Here is a 16,756-nt window from a genome sequence, read left to right on the forward strand (position 1 = left end):
TGGGGAAAGACACGTTTGGAAGAGATCTTCCAAGGAGAAGAAAGCTTTGTATTCCTTCCTTCATTCCCTTTACCACATTCAGGTCATGAAACATGTGCTATATAATTCAGTGTAGGGGATTTGGGGGTGAAGTTCTCTAATTACCTTCTGCTGAAGTACCGTACCCTATCAGTCACCTCTTTCCCTATTTACTGTTTCTTTCCCACTTTAGGAAATACCGTTCCTTGATCCAGGATCAGGCTCGAGAGCTGACCCACCTAAGGCAAAAGATGAGGATGGGGAGAGCTTTCTCTTCCCTTCTCATCCAGCATGTCAAGAATACGGTGAAAACTTTTGAGGAGCTCCTTAGCAGCAATAAAGTTGACCCCTACATGGAACGGCACTTCCGTGAGCAGCTGACCAAGGGGAGCCTGCTGGCAGAGAGCCTTGCCAGCAAATTCAGCACAGGTAAGCTGGTCCCAGGGCTCAGGAGGATCTTCAGTCCCTCCCAAGGACCCCAGCCTCAGACAAGCCCAAACTCATCTACAGGTGACTTTTCAATCTGATGTCCTGCTTTGTAATGACCATCTTGGAACCATGGTGAAGTCAGGACTGGCTGGAGAGGAACAATGAAGAGAAGCACACAGGAATAATGGGGATGTCAGGATGATGACCAGCTCCTTTATCTCTCATGGAATGTGATCGCTAGGGCAAAAGACATCTCTGGGGGGTGATAGCATTTATCTGAAACTAACTGGCAGCAAGATAGGTAGAATGGGGGCAGCTGGTTGCTGTGAACAGAGCCCTGAATTAGGATCTGAAGACCGTGGCTCTAGTCTATATGTGTTCATTGCTAGCTCTAGACACATTCATCCTTCTCTTGATTTCTGTTTTCTCACCTAAAAAAAAATTAGGTCAAGTAATACCAGCATGATTATTCTAAGGATCAAATCAGCAATATTAATCAGGGCATTTCAAAAAATGATAAAAGAATCATGCTGATTTGGGCATGGTTTAGATACTGTATGTACTACAACCTCGTGGTGGGAAATTTATTTTCATGTGCCTTTTTCATAGAATATTCCCTAGAGCACCTGAGGGTACATAGTAAGAGCAGGCTTGAGGCCACTGTGTGGGTTTCTGATACCAGATCAGAGGTAGGACAGGGATGTCTGTCACCCCTACAGAGACAGAAGTAGATTCTGCATGAAAGCTGTGACAGAGTATACAGATGTGAGGCCAAAACCCAGCCTTTTGGCAGGACTTGGAAACTCTGGTTAGAGTGGTCCAGAGGCCTCTGGACAAGTGTTTCATGGCCTGTAGGAAAAGTGACATTTTTAGCTTTTGATTCTGACCTAAGACAAAGCAAAAAGAAATGATGATCTCTGTGGTGTGTAAGTTCTGGAAAGTTAGGAAAGCCTGCCAGGTAAGTTCTCCAAAGTCTCAACCCAATGTCTGCTGAGAAAAATTCAGAGTATCCTAGACTGGAAAATCAAGTAGTCACATCTGATCCCAGAGAAAAGTCAGTGTCTTCCTGTAATGTGAGGAATGAGAGCTGCTTAAATTATAACTAGTCCTTTTTGAATCTGGTTTTCAGATGACTGTACAAGTAAGAAGAATCAAGCAAGACAGATGCTGCGAACCCTCAGGTAACTCCCAATTTTCAGGGGCTGTAGACCATATAATCTGGTGAAGGATTTAGAAGCAAGGGCCAGAAACTCAAAGCCGGAGCTCTTACACCCCACAAAAAGCAAATGGCTGATTATAATATCAAATCATTACGTGTCCCTAGTGATGAAGTGGTCATGTTTCCTATTTTTTTTTAATTTATTATTATTTTGGTCCTATTCTCTATTAGTTCATCAATTTAGCGATACTGACCTACTCTAACCTAACTTGGTTAGGTTAGTCTTGTAAGTGTCTTGTGAGTCTCCTGAGTCCTCAGGGACCTCCTCTGATTTCCCCTAGATCTTTAAAGACCAGAGTGAAATTGTATCTGGTTTCTTCCATGGTGACCCCAGAGGTGCTGGCAGATGTTAAATAGCTACAGATTTTCCTCACAAAAGAAGAAAAAGCATTTCACTGTATGACAGTACTTCGGGAAGGTCTAGAAACTACAAGACACCTGGGAGGCCACATTGCCTCGGAAGCGGTTTTAAATGGGCCACGGCAAATATTACTGAAAGCATCATTGTTCACGGAGTGTGTTGAACCCTCAAAGAGCTCTGGTTGTCCTGTGAAGGAGCCAGGAGCATTATTGAAAGGGCTGAATGGGTCGGTCTTCTCTCTTTCTCGGGATGTTTGTGGCCAAGGCTCTGGGCCACTGTTGTTCTCCCCTGCTCCCCACTCTCCACCCCCAGACAGAAATGAACTGTTTGCTTCTCCTCCTAAGGAACAGTCTTCTTGACTTCTGGAGCTTGTCCTTTGAGCCACCAGATCGTTACAGCCATGTCATTCAGGTGACCTTTATTTTTCCTCTTTCTTTTACCCTACCAGTATCTTAAGGGACAAGCATATGAAGGGTAAAGTGACAGAAGTCCTAAGGACCATGCAGGAGGCCCAGCCCCAGACTCTGCCCCAGATACACTCCAGCAACCGTGGCCAGTCTGCTGCCCATCCGTCCTCCAGCAGCACCTCCCTGCTTCATGAAGAGCCAGAAGCATGCCCTTCAGTGGATGTGACCGGTGAGTACCCAGACCGTGTCCAGTTGCTAGGTGCTCGCTCCTTTGTCTACACCAAAAGCAGGTGTCTTTGCAGCCAGGCCCTGCAGATCCACCCTGAAGTCCCTGGAGAGCACAGGCCCAGGACTCAATTCCAAGCATAGGCTCCAGGGGTGTCAGGTGGTTCTTTTCCATTCCTACTCCCACACATCCTCAGCCACCAGACCCTCTCTGGCACATACATGGTGTTGGACTTGAGAGGAGGAATCATGAGTTGGAAAGAAGAAGGGGCAAACACTCCCTTACCATTGTAACCCAGTCATGTCACCCTTCACATCATGGGCATGAACTTCACTCACATTGGGCCTCTGATCTTGAAATCCTTGGGGTAAACAGTCACGGTTCCTATTTTCTGTTTGCCACTAAATATTCTTTATCATTTGTGGATTTGCTGAGCCCAGCCATCATTCTAATAATTCAGCCACAATTTCCTCTGAACCTTCATTAACTGGGACGTGTCTTGGGTTCAGGCTGTATCCATCACCAGCCTGCCCCTCCCCAGAATCCCCCAAGCAGGGGCTTTGGGTAGCTGTGGTGGGAGGTAGGAGGAGGAGAGTACATTTATAATCAAAACTTTATTTTTTTCCTGTTCAGTTTTTCTTTAATTTCCCTCCCAGGAAATGCATTTCTATTTTTAGGGAACTATAGCAAGCAAATCCCAGTGAGGACAACACCGAGAAACCATCCTTTGTCTCTGGCTATATCTGATTTTTTCCCCCTGAATTGACTGTTTTAGGCAATGAATAAACCATAGTAGGTTACACCTGGTACTATTCCTGCTTCTCATTTTACCCTGAGGATGAGAGCAATATAGCATTTCCCCCAGGATGATAGAAACCAAGGGAAGAGGAGTGCCTGGGTGGCTCAGTGGGTTAAAGCCTCTGCCTTTGGCTCAGGTCATGATCCCAGGGTCCTGGGATTGAGCCCCGAATCGGGTTCTCTCCTCAGTGGGGAGCCTGCTTCCTTCTCTCTCACTGCCTGCCTCTCTGCCTACTTGTGATCTCTGTCAAATAAGTAAATAAGATCTTTAAAAAAAAAGAAAGAAAGAAAGAAACCAAGGAAAGAGAGGAGTTCACATTTATTGGGCACACATTTAATGCTCACACTATTGACTACTTTACATCTCTTCCCTCATTTAATCGGCACAACCAACCAATGTCTCAGGTAGGTGGTGGTATCCCAATTTTACAACACAGCCGAGGCCACTGTGGCTCAACGAAGTCAGGGAACTTACGGAAGAGCACCCAGCTGGGGGTGCCATTCACCTGGAGCCTGCACAACACGAAAGCTCAGACGGTCCCCTGCACTGTGGCCTGAGCAGCCAGGGACGGAACAGGGAGGCAGTCACTCTTCCCACACCTCTTTTACTGGGTTTCTGGAGCTAGCGTTTGCCCCACTCCACTCTTTGTGACACTCTGCACATGAGAAAAGATCCTATACACATTGCACTTTCATCCAAGAATTTATAAATATATGGGCTGCCCTTGCTGTGTACATGACCTCCTCCAATGGGCCCATGGGGTTTTAACTACATCCCTGAACTCAGTTGCCCAAAGGCACTTGCTTTCTCCTCATTGCTACCCTGAGAGACAGAGGCAGAGGGGCAGACACACTTTCCCCTCACCTGGAGCTCCTGCCATGACTGGTAGGAATGGTCACACTGGAGATGTGGCCTCTGGGGTGGTGTTGGCCTTATTATCCGCCACCACTAGCTTTTCTGAGGGAGACGGAAGCCCTTCTTTTTTCCATCTGAAGTCATTATCCTCTCAGAGAGTCAATGGCTTATCACTTGCTCCTTCTTTGCTTTGCTTTTTTGAGCCAAAACTTCTAGAGTATTTAACAAAAAATGTGATTGATGTGGGAGCTTCCCTGTGATGCACAATTATCCTGGCAAGAGGCTGTTCCCCATTGCCTTCTGTTTACCGTGTAGGGCATATTTTCTGTGTTGTGTGGCCGCGGGAGACCGGGACATGAGAAGGCTGACCACTATGACTGATGGATTGGACCTCCTGTGGACTTGGTTGAGAGTAAGCGGATTTTCTGGAGAGGGGGTAAAGGAGGTGTGGAAGGGGCTGGGAATCACCGGTTGGTTGAGTCCCTACATTGTCGGGCATTGTGCTAAAGGCTTGTGTAGTTTACCTTCTTCTTTCTTTCACAGTGATGTTGATGAATCGGTTATTAGGTAATGCCATCCATGATGGAAGGAGAAGATCTACCAGACTTAAGTGCACAGTTCCTTAGAGAAACTTGACTTGGTTGAAGGGAACTAAGGACTTCACTCCTATCTTCTTGGAAGAGAAATTGCCTACTCTGTGGCCCTTGGTGATAATCCTTGAAAGGGAACTGACTCATATTTTTAGCTGAATGATGGCCCTGCTACCCAGGAGGGTTTTGGTTTGTTTGTTTGTTTGTTTGTTTGCAAAGGGAGACAGCAAAGGACATAGCCAGGTTCTCACAGCGTCATAGGTGCTGTATATTTTTGCTTCTGCAATCCCCCATGTATAAAAAAAACAGTCATTCTTTGGACAGGAGTCAGGCAATCTAATCTATATTTAAGAATTATTTTTACAGTCTCATGAGCCATTCTGGGTGGGATCCAAATCACCACCTGCCATCCTCCAAGTCTCCCTCACCTCAGTAGGCATCCAGAGTAGGAGATAAGAGGAGAGGGAGGCACCAGGAGCATCAACCTGTTTAAGTTCTCAGCACATTGGCTATTAATGGAAGCCATTTTCCCTTTCTCTTCCTCAACAATCCCCAGTATAGAATAGTCTCATGAAGGGTGAGTATATTACCTGTTCACAGACCAGCAAAGTGCTTCATCTCCTTAATCTCATGATTTCTAAGAGGGGCAGTGAGTTCTACTACTGGAGGAGACATTTCTGCAGTTCCTCTCTGGGATCATTCCAGCACTGGGAATCTTGGAGGGAGCCAGGAGAGAGACCTTTGTACTTCTCATGTGCATGCACTGAAACCCTCAAATACTACATCTAACCACTACTTCTTTGTTTTTCCTTTTTTAAAATTCAAGTATAGTCAGATACAGTTATATTAGTTTCAGGTGTACGACAGTGTGACTCAGCAATTCTCTGGTGCGCCTGGAATCTGGGTGGCTCAATCAGTTAAGCATCTGACTCTTGGTTTCAGCTCAGGTCATGATCTCACGGTCATGAGATTGAGCCCCACATTGGTCTTCATGCTTGGCACGGAGTTTGCTTAAGATTCTCTTTCCCCCATCCTCGCTTTCTCTCTCTCTCTCTCAAAAACCAAAAACAAAAAACAATTCTATACATTTCTCAGTGCTCATGATGATAGGTTCACTCTTAATCCCCTTCACCTATTTCCCCCATCATACCATCACCTCCCCTCTGGCAACCACCAGTTTGTTCTCTATATTTAAGAGTCTGGTTTTTATCTCTTTTTTCCTTGGTTCATTTGTTTCTTAAAATTCCACATATGAGTGAAATCATACAGTATTTGTCTTTCTCTGACCAACTTATTTCACTTAACATTATATCCTGTAGCTCCTTCCACGTTGTCACAAATGGCAAGATTTTATTCTTTTTATGGCTAAGTATTATTCCATTGTATATATACACCACATCTTCTTTATCCATTCCTCTATGGGTGGACACTTGCTTTCATAATTTGGCAACTGTGAATAATGCTGCAGTAAACATACGGTTGCATATATCTTTTCAAATTCATGCTTTTGGTTTTTTTGGGTAAATACCCAGAAGTAGAATTACTGGATCATATTGGTAGTTCTATTTTTAACTTTTTGAGGAACTTCCGTACTGTTTTCCACAGTGGCGGCACCAGCCTGCATTTCCACCAACAGTGCATGAGGGTTCCTTTTCCTCTACATTCCCACTCGCTGACACTTACATTTTTTATTTTAGCTATTCTGACAGGTGAGAGGTGATACCTCATTGGGGTTTTGATTTGCATTTCCCCAATGATGAGTGATTTTGACCATCTTTTCATTTGTCTGTTGGCCATCTATATGTCTTCTTTGAAAAAAAAAAGTTTATATTTTTGTTCCATGTCCATTTTTTAATTGGATTATTTGGGGGGCTTTGGTTTTGAGTTATGTAAGTTCTTTATATATGTGGATATTAACCCCTTATTGGATATATCATTTGCAAGATATTCTCATTCAGCATGTTGTCGTTTTGTTTTGTCAAAGGCTTCCTTTGCTGCACAAAAGCTTTTTATTTTGTTGTAGTCCCAATAGTTTAATTTTGCTCTTGTTTCCCTTGCTAAAGGAGACGTATCTTGAATAATGTTACTATGGCAGAGTCAGAGAAATCACTGCCTGTGCTTGAGTTCTGATATCTGCTCTAGTCTTCAGTCCAGGGATTACTGTTTTCATTTTTTTAAGGCTGCTGTAACAAAGTATCATGGACTGTGTTTTTTTTTTTTTTTAAGATTTTATTTATTTATTTGACAGAGAGATCATAAGTAGGCAGAGGCAGGCAGAGAGAGAGAGGAGGAAGCAGGTTTCCCGCTGAGCAGAAAGCCCCATGCGGGGCTCCATCCCAGGACCCTGGGATCATGACCTGAGCCGAAGGCAGAGGCTTTAACCCACTGAACCAGCAAGGCGCCCCGAACTGTGTGTTTCAAAACGAACAGACATTTGTTCTGTCCAAGTTCTGGAGGCTAGAAGTCTGAAATCAAGGTGTCAGCTGGGCCATGCTCTTCCTGGTTTCTGGTGGTCGCTGGGAGCCTCCCTTGGCTTGTAGATGGATAACTTCAGTGTCTGCCTCCTGACTCCCTCATCACGGGGTCCTCTCACCCTGTGTGTCTCCTCTCCTATTCTTTTAAGGACATCAGTCATGTTGGACGAAGGTCCACCCTAATCCAGTATTGTCTCATTCTAACTCATCACATCTGCAAAGACTCATTTTCAAATAAGGTCACGTTCTGAGGTTCTAGGTAGACATGACTTTTTGGAGGACACTATTCAACCCAGTATAATTATCTTTAAGATACTTTATTTCTGATTTCCCACTGGTTTCTCCCTCATGTTCCTTTCTGGACAGACGTCAGCCGGGCCACTCCTGCTGATTCAGCTTCGTTGCTCAGCAACCATCCAGATGCCAGATATGCCCAGCCCTCCTACCCTCCAAGCGGCGCCACACAACTGAGCAGGATGCCAGACCCAGGGCACCGGGGGAGTGGTGGCCCACAGGACGAGATGCGGCCTCAGAAAATGAATGCGTCTGGGCACCTATCCTCTTTCTCCTCTTTGTACCGGCCCAACTCTAAGCCCTCTGGTAAACACAAAGGAGCGCATGGTGAAGTAGAGCCCATTGTTGGGAATGAGCACATTCTTTCAGGGCCCAAGGATTTTTTTATTCCTGTGTTAGATCCTGGCTCACAGAACTGGGTGAGATGAAGGGGGGTGGTATCTGGTGGCTGAGCCAGAGAATAAGATGCCAGCCCAGTGCTGGTCCTTTCTAAGTGCCTCTCCCATTCCCCCTACATAGGGATTCAGGCTAAGCAGGAGAATACAGGAAGTCAGGGGCATTCTGAGGCACTCCACAGAGAGGATGACTTGTTTCACATTCGTGGGCTCCCTTTTCTCTGGGCTATAATCTTCCTAGGCCTGCACTGAGACTGTTCTTAGAATTCCCAGCTCTGGATTCCATGGGAAAGGTCTTCCTTAGGTCAAGAGCTATTTACTGCAACATGGGAGACTATTTCTCCAAGTACACTCACACATCCTTTGTATGCAACTATCAGTCAGTCTTGCCTCTCAAACTTTGCTATTGAGTTTAGAGCCAGATGTCCTGGCCACCAGTGACTAAACGTACAGCCATAAAGAGGAATGGCTTGAAGCATATCAGTTTCGGGGACCCAAACAGTGCAACAATAAGACATTTGAAACCCTCAGAGAAAAACCGGGCCCTAAGCAAGATTTCCTGGTACATGAAGCCCATTTTTGGCCTCTTTCCCCTTCCCTTAGTGTATCCTCTGCCTTCCTCAGAGGAATCCCCTTCTCTCCTTTTCCTCCTTCAGGTCCTAACACCTTACCAGTCCCCTCCTTGTCACTCTTTACTGAAAGTGGTTAAAGGGAAACAGTGTCTCTCATTACTCGCTGCCTGATTTAATTTAATATGCATTTACCTTTGTCTTTCTATTAGTGGGTGGATGTTAAAGACTTTTAGTCATGGATCATCAGGTAAGATAGGCATGAGGTAGAGAGCAAGTCCTTCTGGATTACTACCAGGAAATAGACCAACTTTCTCCTTGTTCGGCCAGTCCTACCTGGAGGCCTGTAGCAGATTCTCACCCTTGTTTTCCAGCCCAGTGTCCATCTCTCTCAGAAGCACTCGGCCTCTATCTGGGAGGAGGCCCTGTGGGGTTTCCTTACAGAGGGCCATCTTGTGTTTGAAAGCCCACGAGCTCTTTAAACAAATTTGCCTGCTGCTTCTTGAGTGCCCAAGTGAGAGAAAGAAGTTGACAATTACAGGGATGGGCAGGGATCTGGAAGAGAAGTTCTGGGCAGTCTCCATAGCTGCCCATGAGTGACTGGCTTTCCCCACCTCTTACCTCTCCCGTATCTTGGTGGGATGCAACAGGGGCTGACCTACTGGAAAAGAATCTTGTGGAGATCCAGAACCTGCGCCAGCGCCTGGAGGAGTCCATCTGCTTCAATGACCGCCTGCAGGAGAGACTGGAACGTGTGCTCAGCAGTGCTGACCAAGGAAAAAGTAGGAAAGGGGAAAAACTGGTTCTGTCCACATCCAGAGTCTCAAAGGGCACATAGGCTCCCAGTGAAAAGGCATGTTGGTGTGTGTGGTGCAGTACCCTAGCCTTCCTGACAATCTGCCCAGAGAGGGAAGCAGGGCAGGCACAGTTGTCCCCATTTTATACATTTTTAAGACACTGAGTGTTTTGCCCCAGGCAGAGCTGGGTCTCATGCTTAGGGCTGTCTGACACGATACCCATTCATGTAACTCCCAACACTACCTGGTCCTGCACCTGGCTTATGGCCTGACTGGCACATGATAGAACCGAGACTTCCACAATGGCCGCATCAACAGAGGGAGGACCACATCCCACTTTCTTACCACGGCCTCATGCCCCGGATACCACCTGCCACCGCCCATTACGTGAAGGGCCCATATTCCCATACTTGCCACAGGAGGCTGTCACTCAGAGACCAGTGCTTTCACATCCCTTCTCCCTTGTCAAGCTCAGGAGAATGGCGGCCAGAGCCCCTACAGCATCACAGTAGCAGCTAATTCATAGGAGAGACTGTCCCAGAGCTGCAGCCATTGCGCATGAGTGTGTGGCCTGCTCGCGTGTGACTCAGCCACATCACGCTCTCGAGCCACTGCATGAAGCCCCCAGGGTTTCTCTGTGGCTAAGGCTCTAAGGCTCTAACTTTGGTGGTTGCCAGAAAGTATATCTTTGAGAGCATCTGCTTCCCAGTGCTATGATTGTCTGAATTTTTTAACTCCCTCTGATAGTATCCACATCTGGCTTCCATGGGTAGAACCCAAAGTCTGTGCCTCAGCTCCACCACAAGAAAAGGGCTTTTGGGAAAGCAAACTGGAGTTTTCAGCTTACAGAGGGCAAAGCCCAAACCTGGTCACTTCCATGTTCCCCCTTTCCACAGCAGTACCCAGTTACAGAGACAAAGAGAAGAGGGTGGAAGGTACAAAAATTGCTTAGACCCACATGAGCCAAAACTGTAATAGTTATTCTCAATTTGAATACGATGGCTGCTTCTTATAAGGTCCTATCTACACATCCCTAGGAATGCAGGAGTAAATAGCTCTGGGAAGTTCACAATTAGTATATATGTCCCTTGCTCCATCTTTGCAGATAACCAGGGAGTTACTAGCTGCGAACTGGATCCCTGCTTAGCGCTCTCTCCCTCCCTTTCCCACTTCCAGCTGAATGTGAGTAAGGAAGGAAAGGAATGTCAGCTTTTTTCGAGTAGTCAGTGAAGAGTTCCCTCTGTCCCTGCAGACATCATGGCCGCTGTCTCTCCCTCCCTCCCTAGGCACAACACAGTCTGCTCCAGGTGTCCCCGTGGCAACCCCTCATTCTTACGATCAGAGTCACTCTTCCGGCTCTGCCTAGGATGTCTTGTGACATGATGTCTGGATGGCCTAGAAGAATGTTCTCCAGAACTTTTCCAGCCCTATTCAACAGCATTCTTGGCTGTGAACTTGGAGGCATCGACATCGACCTTTAAATGAATGGATCAAATTAATAAATTCTTATTTAAAAATTATTGTCTATAGGTATTGAATACAAAGAGTCAAATTTGTGAGGAAAGACTAACACCAGTAATGGCCTAAAAATTCATAGAAAGGTTAAAGGAAAAATGAGTTTCATCTCTTAGTTATTTCTTCTTTTTTTTTTCTTTTGCAAAACACTTCTTTATTACAGCAATATATAAAGCAAATATAACCTTATTTTTTTTAAGATTATATTTACTTATTTGTCAGAGAGAGAACACAAAGCAGGAGGAGCAGCAGGCAAAGGGAGAAACAGACTCCCCGCTGGGCAAGGAGCCCGATGCAGGACTCGACCCCAAGACCCTGGGATCATGAACTGAGCTGGAAGCAGACGCCCACCTGACTGAGCCACCCAGGGGTCCCTAAAGCAAATATAACTTTAAATGTTTATGACCATGACTGTACATTATTATGACTGCTGGTGTTTTTCAGCTTGCTCAGGTCATGATCCCAGGGTCCTGGGATCGAGTCTCACATCAGGCTTTCTGCTCAGCAGGGAGCCTGCTTCCTGCTCTCTCTCTCTCTCTGCCTGCCTCTCTGCCTACTTGTGATCTCTGTCAAATAAATAAATAAAATCTTTAAAAAAAAAAAAAAAGAGAAAAGAAAAGAAACCTGCTTCTCCCTCTCCCACTCACCATACTTGTGTTCCCTCTCTTGCTGTCTCACTTTCTGTCAAATAAGTAAATAAAATATTTTTTTTTAAATGTGGGATTGAAATGCATGTACACATTTTTAAGAGTATATAAATTTTCACTCTCCTGACTTTATTCCCAACCTTGGCATTTTCACACATCCTTAGTGAGTTAACCAAACTCGAGGCCTTTTGTTACTAAGACCACCAGCCAGGTTATGTTTGCCAGTGGCAATATCCTTAAAAGTTAATAATAACTGTGGTCACCAATAGATTTTTTACCTAGTTCCTTCTTCCTTGAGGGCAAACGTACTTTCACCTGGGCATTCCATCCAACCCTTAAAGATGGCCTTAAAAGCACTTTATTAAGCAGCCATTTCCATTTTAATAGTAAGGTGAAGATCATACCCCTCAATCTGAAAGCCTTCAGCCTTGAAGTCATCGATTGCCTCAACTTTTAGAAGCATTTTGAGGATTTTCAGCAGCCCCACATGATTCAGGTAAATATATGCATCTCCCAAAGTATGTATGAGTTAGCTGGCTTCAGGTCTGTGATGTGTGCGAGTATGTGGGTGAGGAGGGCCCAGGTAGCAGGTGATGAAGGCCACACGCAGGCCCATGTCTCGAGACCCGTGGCCCAACTGGTAGGACAGCTCCCCTTCACCACATAGCGCCAGCAGAGACCATGGCGGGGAGGCAGAGCCCCTGGATTCCAACCGCACAGGATGATTCTTCCATCACCAGGGTTGGTTTGGATTGCATCAGTCACCTTTTGCAGTTGGTCTACTCCTTGACCTGAAGAATCTGAATTCTTATCTCTGTATTCTGCCCCACAACACCCACTGAAAGCCTGACCTGGAGCTAGTTTCCTCCTTTGCCTCAGGTTTACCACATCCTCCGCACTCTCGCCCTTCAACCTCAGTGAGAATGAGAAGGTGGGTCACATAAGTCCCTCCCTTGCCACGCTTGAGCGTCCCTTGGTGATCTCAGCCATAACACCCCTCAACACCCCTGCACAAGCAGCTCATGGATTACCCACCAAGTACCTAAGGCCAGATTGTACCATGCTCTCTAGGTAAGTCCCATTCATGAGCCATATACAATGGATCTATGGCAACTTTCAGCAAATCAGTCAAGATACCTCCCAAGTGTGCTCATGTTCAGCATACTGGTAACCTGAATAAAAGTATAAAAAAAAAAATCACCAGCTGGGCAAATCAACATCAAAAACGTGTGTCCACTTCCATATTCAAGGGGATTTATTGGAAATTGATCTTATGTAGCCAGAGTGAAATGTAAAACCAACAAGTATAAGAATAAAATTCATACCAAAAAAAGGCAGAAACAAAAGCATCGGGGCGCCTGGGTGGCTTCGTGGGTTAAGCCTCTGTCTTCAGCTCAGGTCATGATCTCAGGGTCCTGGATGGAGTCCGCGCATCAGGCTCTCTGCTCAGCAGAGGGAGCCTGCTTCCCTCTCTCTCTCTCTCTCTCTGCCTACCTCTCTGCCAACTTGTGATCTCTGTCTGTCAAATAAATAAATAAAATATTTTTAATAAAACATTTTTAAATATTTAAAATGTTTTAAATAAAATATTTTTAAAAACAAAAACAAAAAAGCATCCCACAGGCAGGGGTGGTAGTGAGAGGTGAGACATGAGGAGGTCAAAATTGACCTCAATTTAAATGAAACAAGAAAATGATATTGGAGTATATTAAGAAGAATATCAAAAGTGAAGGGGGAGGGCGCCTGGGTGGCTCAGTGGTTGGGCCGCTGCCTTCGGCTCAGGTCATGATCTCAGGGTCCTGGGATCGAGTCCCGCATCGGGCTCTCTGCTCAGCAGGGAGCCTGCTTCCTCCTCTCTCTCTCTGCCTGCCTCTCTGCCTACTTGTGATTTCTCTCTGTCAAATAAATAAATAAAATCTTTAAAAAAAAAAAAAAAAAGTGAAGGGGGGGCGGGGCGCCTGGGTGGCTCAGTGGTTTGGGCTGCTGCCTTCGGCTCGGGTCATGATCTCAGGGTCCTGGGATCAAGCCCCACATCGGGCTCTCTGCTCCACAGGACGCCTGCTTCCCTCTTTCTCTCTCTCTCTCTCTGCCTGCCTCTCTGCCTACTTGTGATCTCTGTCTGTCAAATAAATAAACAAAATCTTAAAAAAAAAAAAAAGTGAAGGGGGAAAAACCTTCTACTGAATTAATGAGTCATATCTCAGTAGAATATTGCATTTATGTTTAAGTTAGTTTCATTTTTTGAAGAATGTGAACATCCGGAAACTGGAGAGAACTGTCTAAAATTCTTTGATTTTTTATTTGAGAAGGAGCCATACAATCTTTTTTTTTTTTTTAATTTATTTTTAACAGACAGAGATCACAAGTAGGCAGAGAAGCAGGCAGAGAGAGAGAGAGGAAGCAGGCTTCCTGCTGAGCAGAGAGCCCGATGTGGAGCTCGATCCCAGGACCCTGGGATCATGACCTGAGCCGAAGGCAGAGGCTTAACCCACTGAGCCACCCAGGCGCCCCTACAATCTATTTTAATTAAAGAGAATGAGGATTGATTTTTTGACAGTTCAGTAAGGGTGGGAAGGTGGGAATATGTATGCCTTGATATTGTACATACATAGAAAGGGATTGAACAAGCAACAGTATTTTGGGTTTTTAGAGGTAGTTGTTTGGCAATTTTGGCAGAAAGGTATAAAAAGACTGCAAATGGTTGCAAAAATAGACAAGGCCCACAAAGTAGACTTTTAGAGCAGGTTGCACTGGGTGTTGGTTTAGCTAGACAACCAAAAGGCAGAGGCTCTCTGGGTAAGAAACTCTCCTTACATTCTAAGTCTGCGCTTGTAACTCCAGACAGTTACTGGCAATTTGGGAGCTGCAAGTCCCCAGTCTTTAAGCTCTGGCATGCTGAGCCTCCCTCTCCCAGATCCAGCACTTTCCCAGAAAAGAAATCTCACGGAACTTGATCTCAATGGTAAATATCCTCCTCCCCACCCAAGTTAAACACCATTTGTTTCCATCCTCATTTAATCCTTTTTGTCTCTTCTCACACTCCTCGCGATGGTCCTCACCCTCCTCTCTCTCCATGGCAGCATCCTCTTCATAATATAGTTGCTATGTTTTCCCCATGTTAAAAGATCTGACATTGATCATGCCACTGCTCTACCCCCCAGGAGGGGCTGCCCTTATGATCTTGTCCTCTGGGATCCTCTTGTTTGACCTGACTTGTATCAGTTGTGATTTCTTTCAGCTCACTGAGGTGGCTTAGCAGAAATCCTAGAACTATGGAGATCCAGACTAATCTCCATCCTCTCTTTCACCAAGAGGAGAAGACAATAACAGGATACCTCATGATGAAATGCTCCGTAGAGAGCTGAGACCACCCAGCAGTTAAAGCAGAGAAAAAAAGGGTGGCAGGGAACAGAAGGAGCCAAAGACACGCGCTAGGGAAGCAGTGCTTTTGTTTCCCAAATCAGCTGGGACACTGTTTCCAGAAAAGGGGGCAGGTATCATTGAAAGACCACCCTGAACAAAGGACTCCCATGCTTCAGCTGAGTCACTCTTGTTGCAGTTAGGGCTTTGAGGGTTTTCATCTCAAGTTGTTAGCATAATGGTGGGGCTTTTCCTTTGCAAGAAAGACTCCTAGGGAATTTGTCCGAAATTTGGTTTCTTGGGCTATATCCCCAGCTATTTTTTAAAATTCAAGGATACTCAATACAGTGTTATATTAGTTTCAGGTGCACAATATAATGATTAAACAATTCTATACATTTCTCAGTGCTCATCATGGTAGTCTAACCTCTACCTACTTCACCCGTCCCTCCACCCACCTCCCCTCTGCAACCACCAGTTTGTTCTCTATATTTAAGAGTCTGGTTTTTGGGGCGCCTGGGTGGCTCAGTGGGTTAAAGCTTCTGCCTTCGGCTCAGGTCACGATCTCAGGGTCCTGGGATTGAGCCCCGCATTGGGCTCTCTGCTCAGCAGGGAGCCTGCTTCCTCCTCTCTCTCTCTCTGCCTACTTGTGATCTCTGTCTGTCAAATAAATAAATAAAATCTTTTAAAAAAAAAAAAAAGTCTGGTTTTTTGTTTATCTCTTTTCCTCTGTTCATTTGCTTTGTTTCGTAAATTCCACATATGAGTGAAATTATATGGTATTTGTCTTTCTCTGACTTATTTCACTTAGCATTGTATCTTGTAGTTCTTTCCATGTTGTTGCAAATGGCAAGTTTTTATTCTTTTCATGGCTGAGTAACATTCCATTGTACATAAATACCACTTCTTCTTTATCCATTTCTTTATGGGTGGACACTTACTTCCATAATTTAGCAATTTTAAGTAATTGCAGTAAATATAGGGCTGCATATATCTTTTCAAGTTCATTCTTTTATTTTCTTTGGGTAAATACCCAGAAGTAGAATTATTGGATCATATCGGTAGTTCAATTTTTAATTTTTTGAGGAACCTCCTTACTCCTTTCCACAGTGGCTGCACCAGCCTGCATTCCCACCAACAGTACACAAGGGATCCTTTTTCTCCACACCATCCTTACTTGCCAACACTTACTTCTTGCCCTTTTTATTTTAACCATTCTGACAAGTGTATTTCTCATTGTGGTTTTGCTTTGCATTTCCCTGATGATGTGATGTTGAGCATCTTTTCATGAGTCTGTTGGCCATCTGTATGTCTTCTTTGGAAAAATTACTATTCATGTCTTCTGTCCATTTTTTAATTGGATTATTTGGGTTTTTTTGGTGTTGAGTTGTAGAAGTTCCTTACATATATGGATATTAAGCCTTTTATTGGATACATCATTTGTAAAATCTTCTCCCATTCAGTGAACTCCCTTTTAGTTTTGTTGATTTCCTTCACTGTGAAAAAGCTTTTTATTTTTATATAATCCCAATAGTTTAATTTTGCTTTTGTTTCCTTTGCCAAAGGAGAAATCTAGAAAAAATGTTTCTACAACTGACGTCAAAGAGGTCACTGCCTATGTTTTCTTGGAGGAATTTTAGGTTTCTGGTCTCACATTTTGGTCTTTAAACCACTTTGAATTTACGTTTGTGTAGGGGATAAGAAAGCAGTCCAGTTTCATTCTTCCACACGTAGCTTCCAATTTTCTCAACACCATTTATTGAAGAGACTGATTTTTTTCCCGCTGTATATTCTTGCTTCC

At 44.8% G+C, this 16,756-nt stretch overlaps 1 protein-coding gene across 4 annotated transcripts in view; it reads left to right on the plus strand.

Annotated features, from left to right (window-relative positions):
- LOC131809830 (myomegalin-like) overlaps positions 1-10,952 on the plus strand; it is a 45,774-nt gene extending 34,822 nt beyond the window's left edge. For 3 of the 4 annotated variants that reach the window (XM_059137248.1, XM_059137247.1, XM_059137250.1), the window contains 7 exons: positions 212-447; positions 1,577-1,628; positions 2,476-2,663; positions 7,745-7,978; positions 9,287-9,418; positions 10,539-10,615; positions 10,720-10,952. In XM_059137248.1, coding sequence (XP_058993231.1) covers positions 212-447; positions 1,577-1,628; positions 2,476-2,663; positions 7,745-7,978; positions 9,287-9,418; positions 10,539-10,615; positions 10,720-10,914 — 1,114 coding nt within the window. In that variant the 3' untranslated portion in view covers positions 10,915-10,952. The remainder of the gene's footprint in view (positions 1-211; positions 448-1,576; positions 1,629-2,475; positions 2,664-7,744; positions 7,979-9,286; positions 9,419-10,538; positions 10,616-10,719) is intronic. The other variant, XM_059137251.1, reaches the window with a different exon arrangement.
- Positions 10,953-16,756: the final 5,804 nt, after the last annotated feature.

Source organism: Mustela lutreola, chromosome 10 (genome assembly GCF_030435805.1).
Source record: "Mustela lutreola isolate mMusLut2 chromosome 10, mMusLut2.pri, whole genome shotgun sequence".
NCBI classification, from domain to species: Eukaryota; Metazoa; Chordata; class Mammalia; order Carnivora; family Mustelidae; genus Mustela; species Mustela lutreola.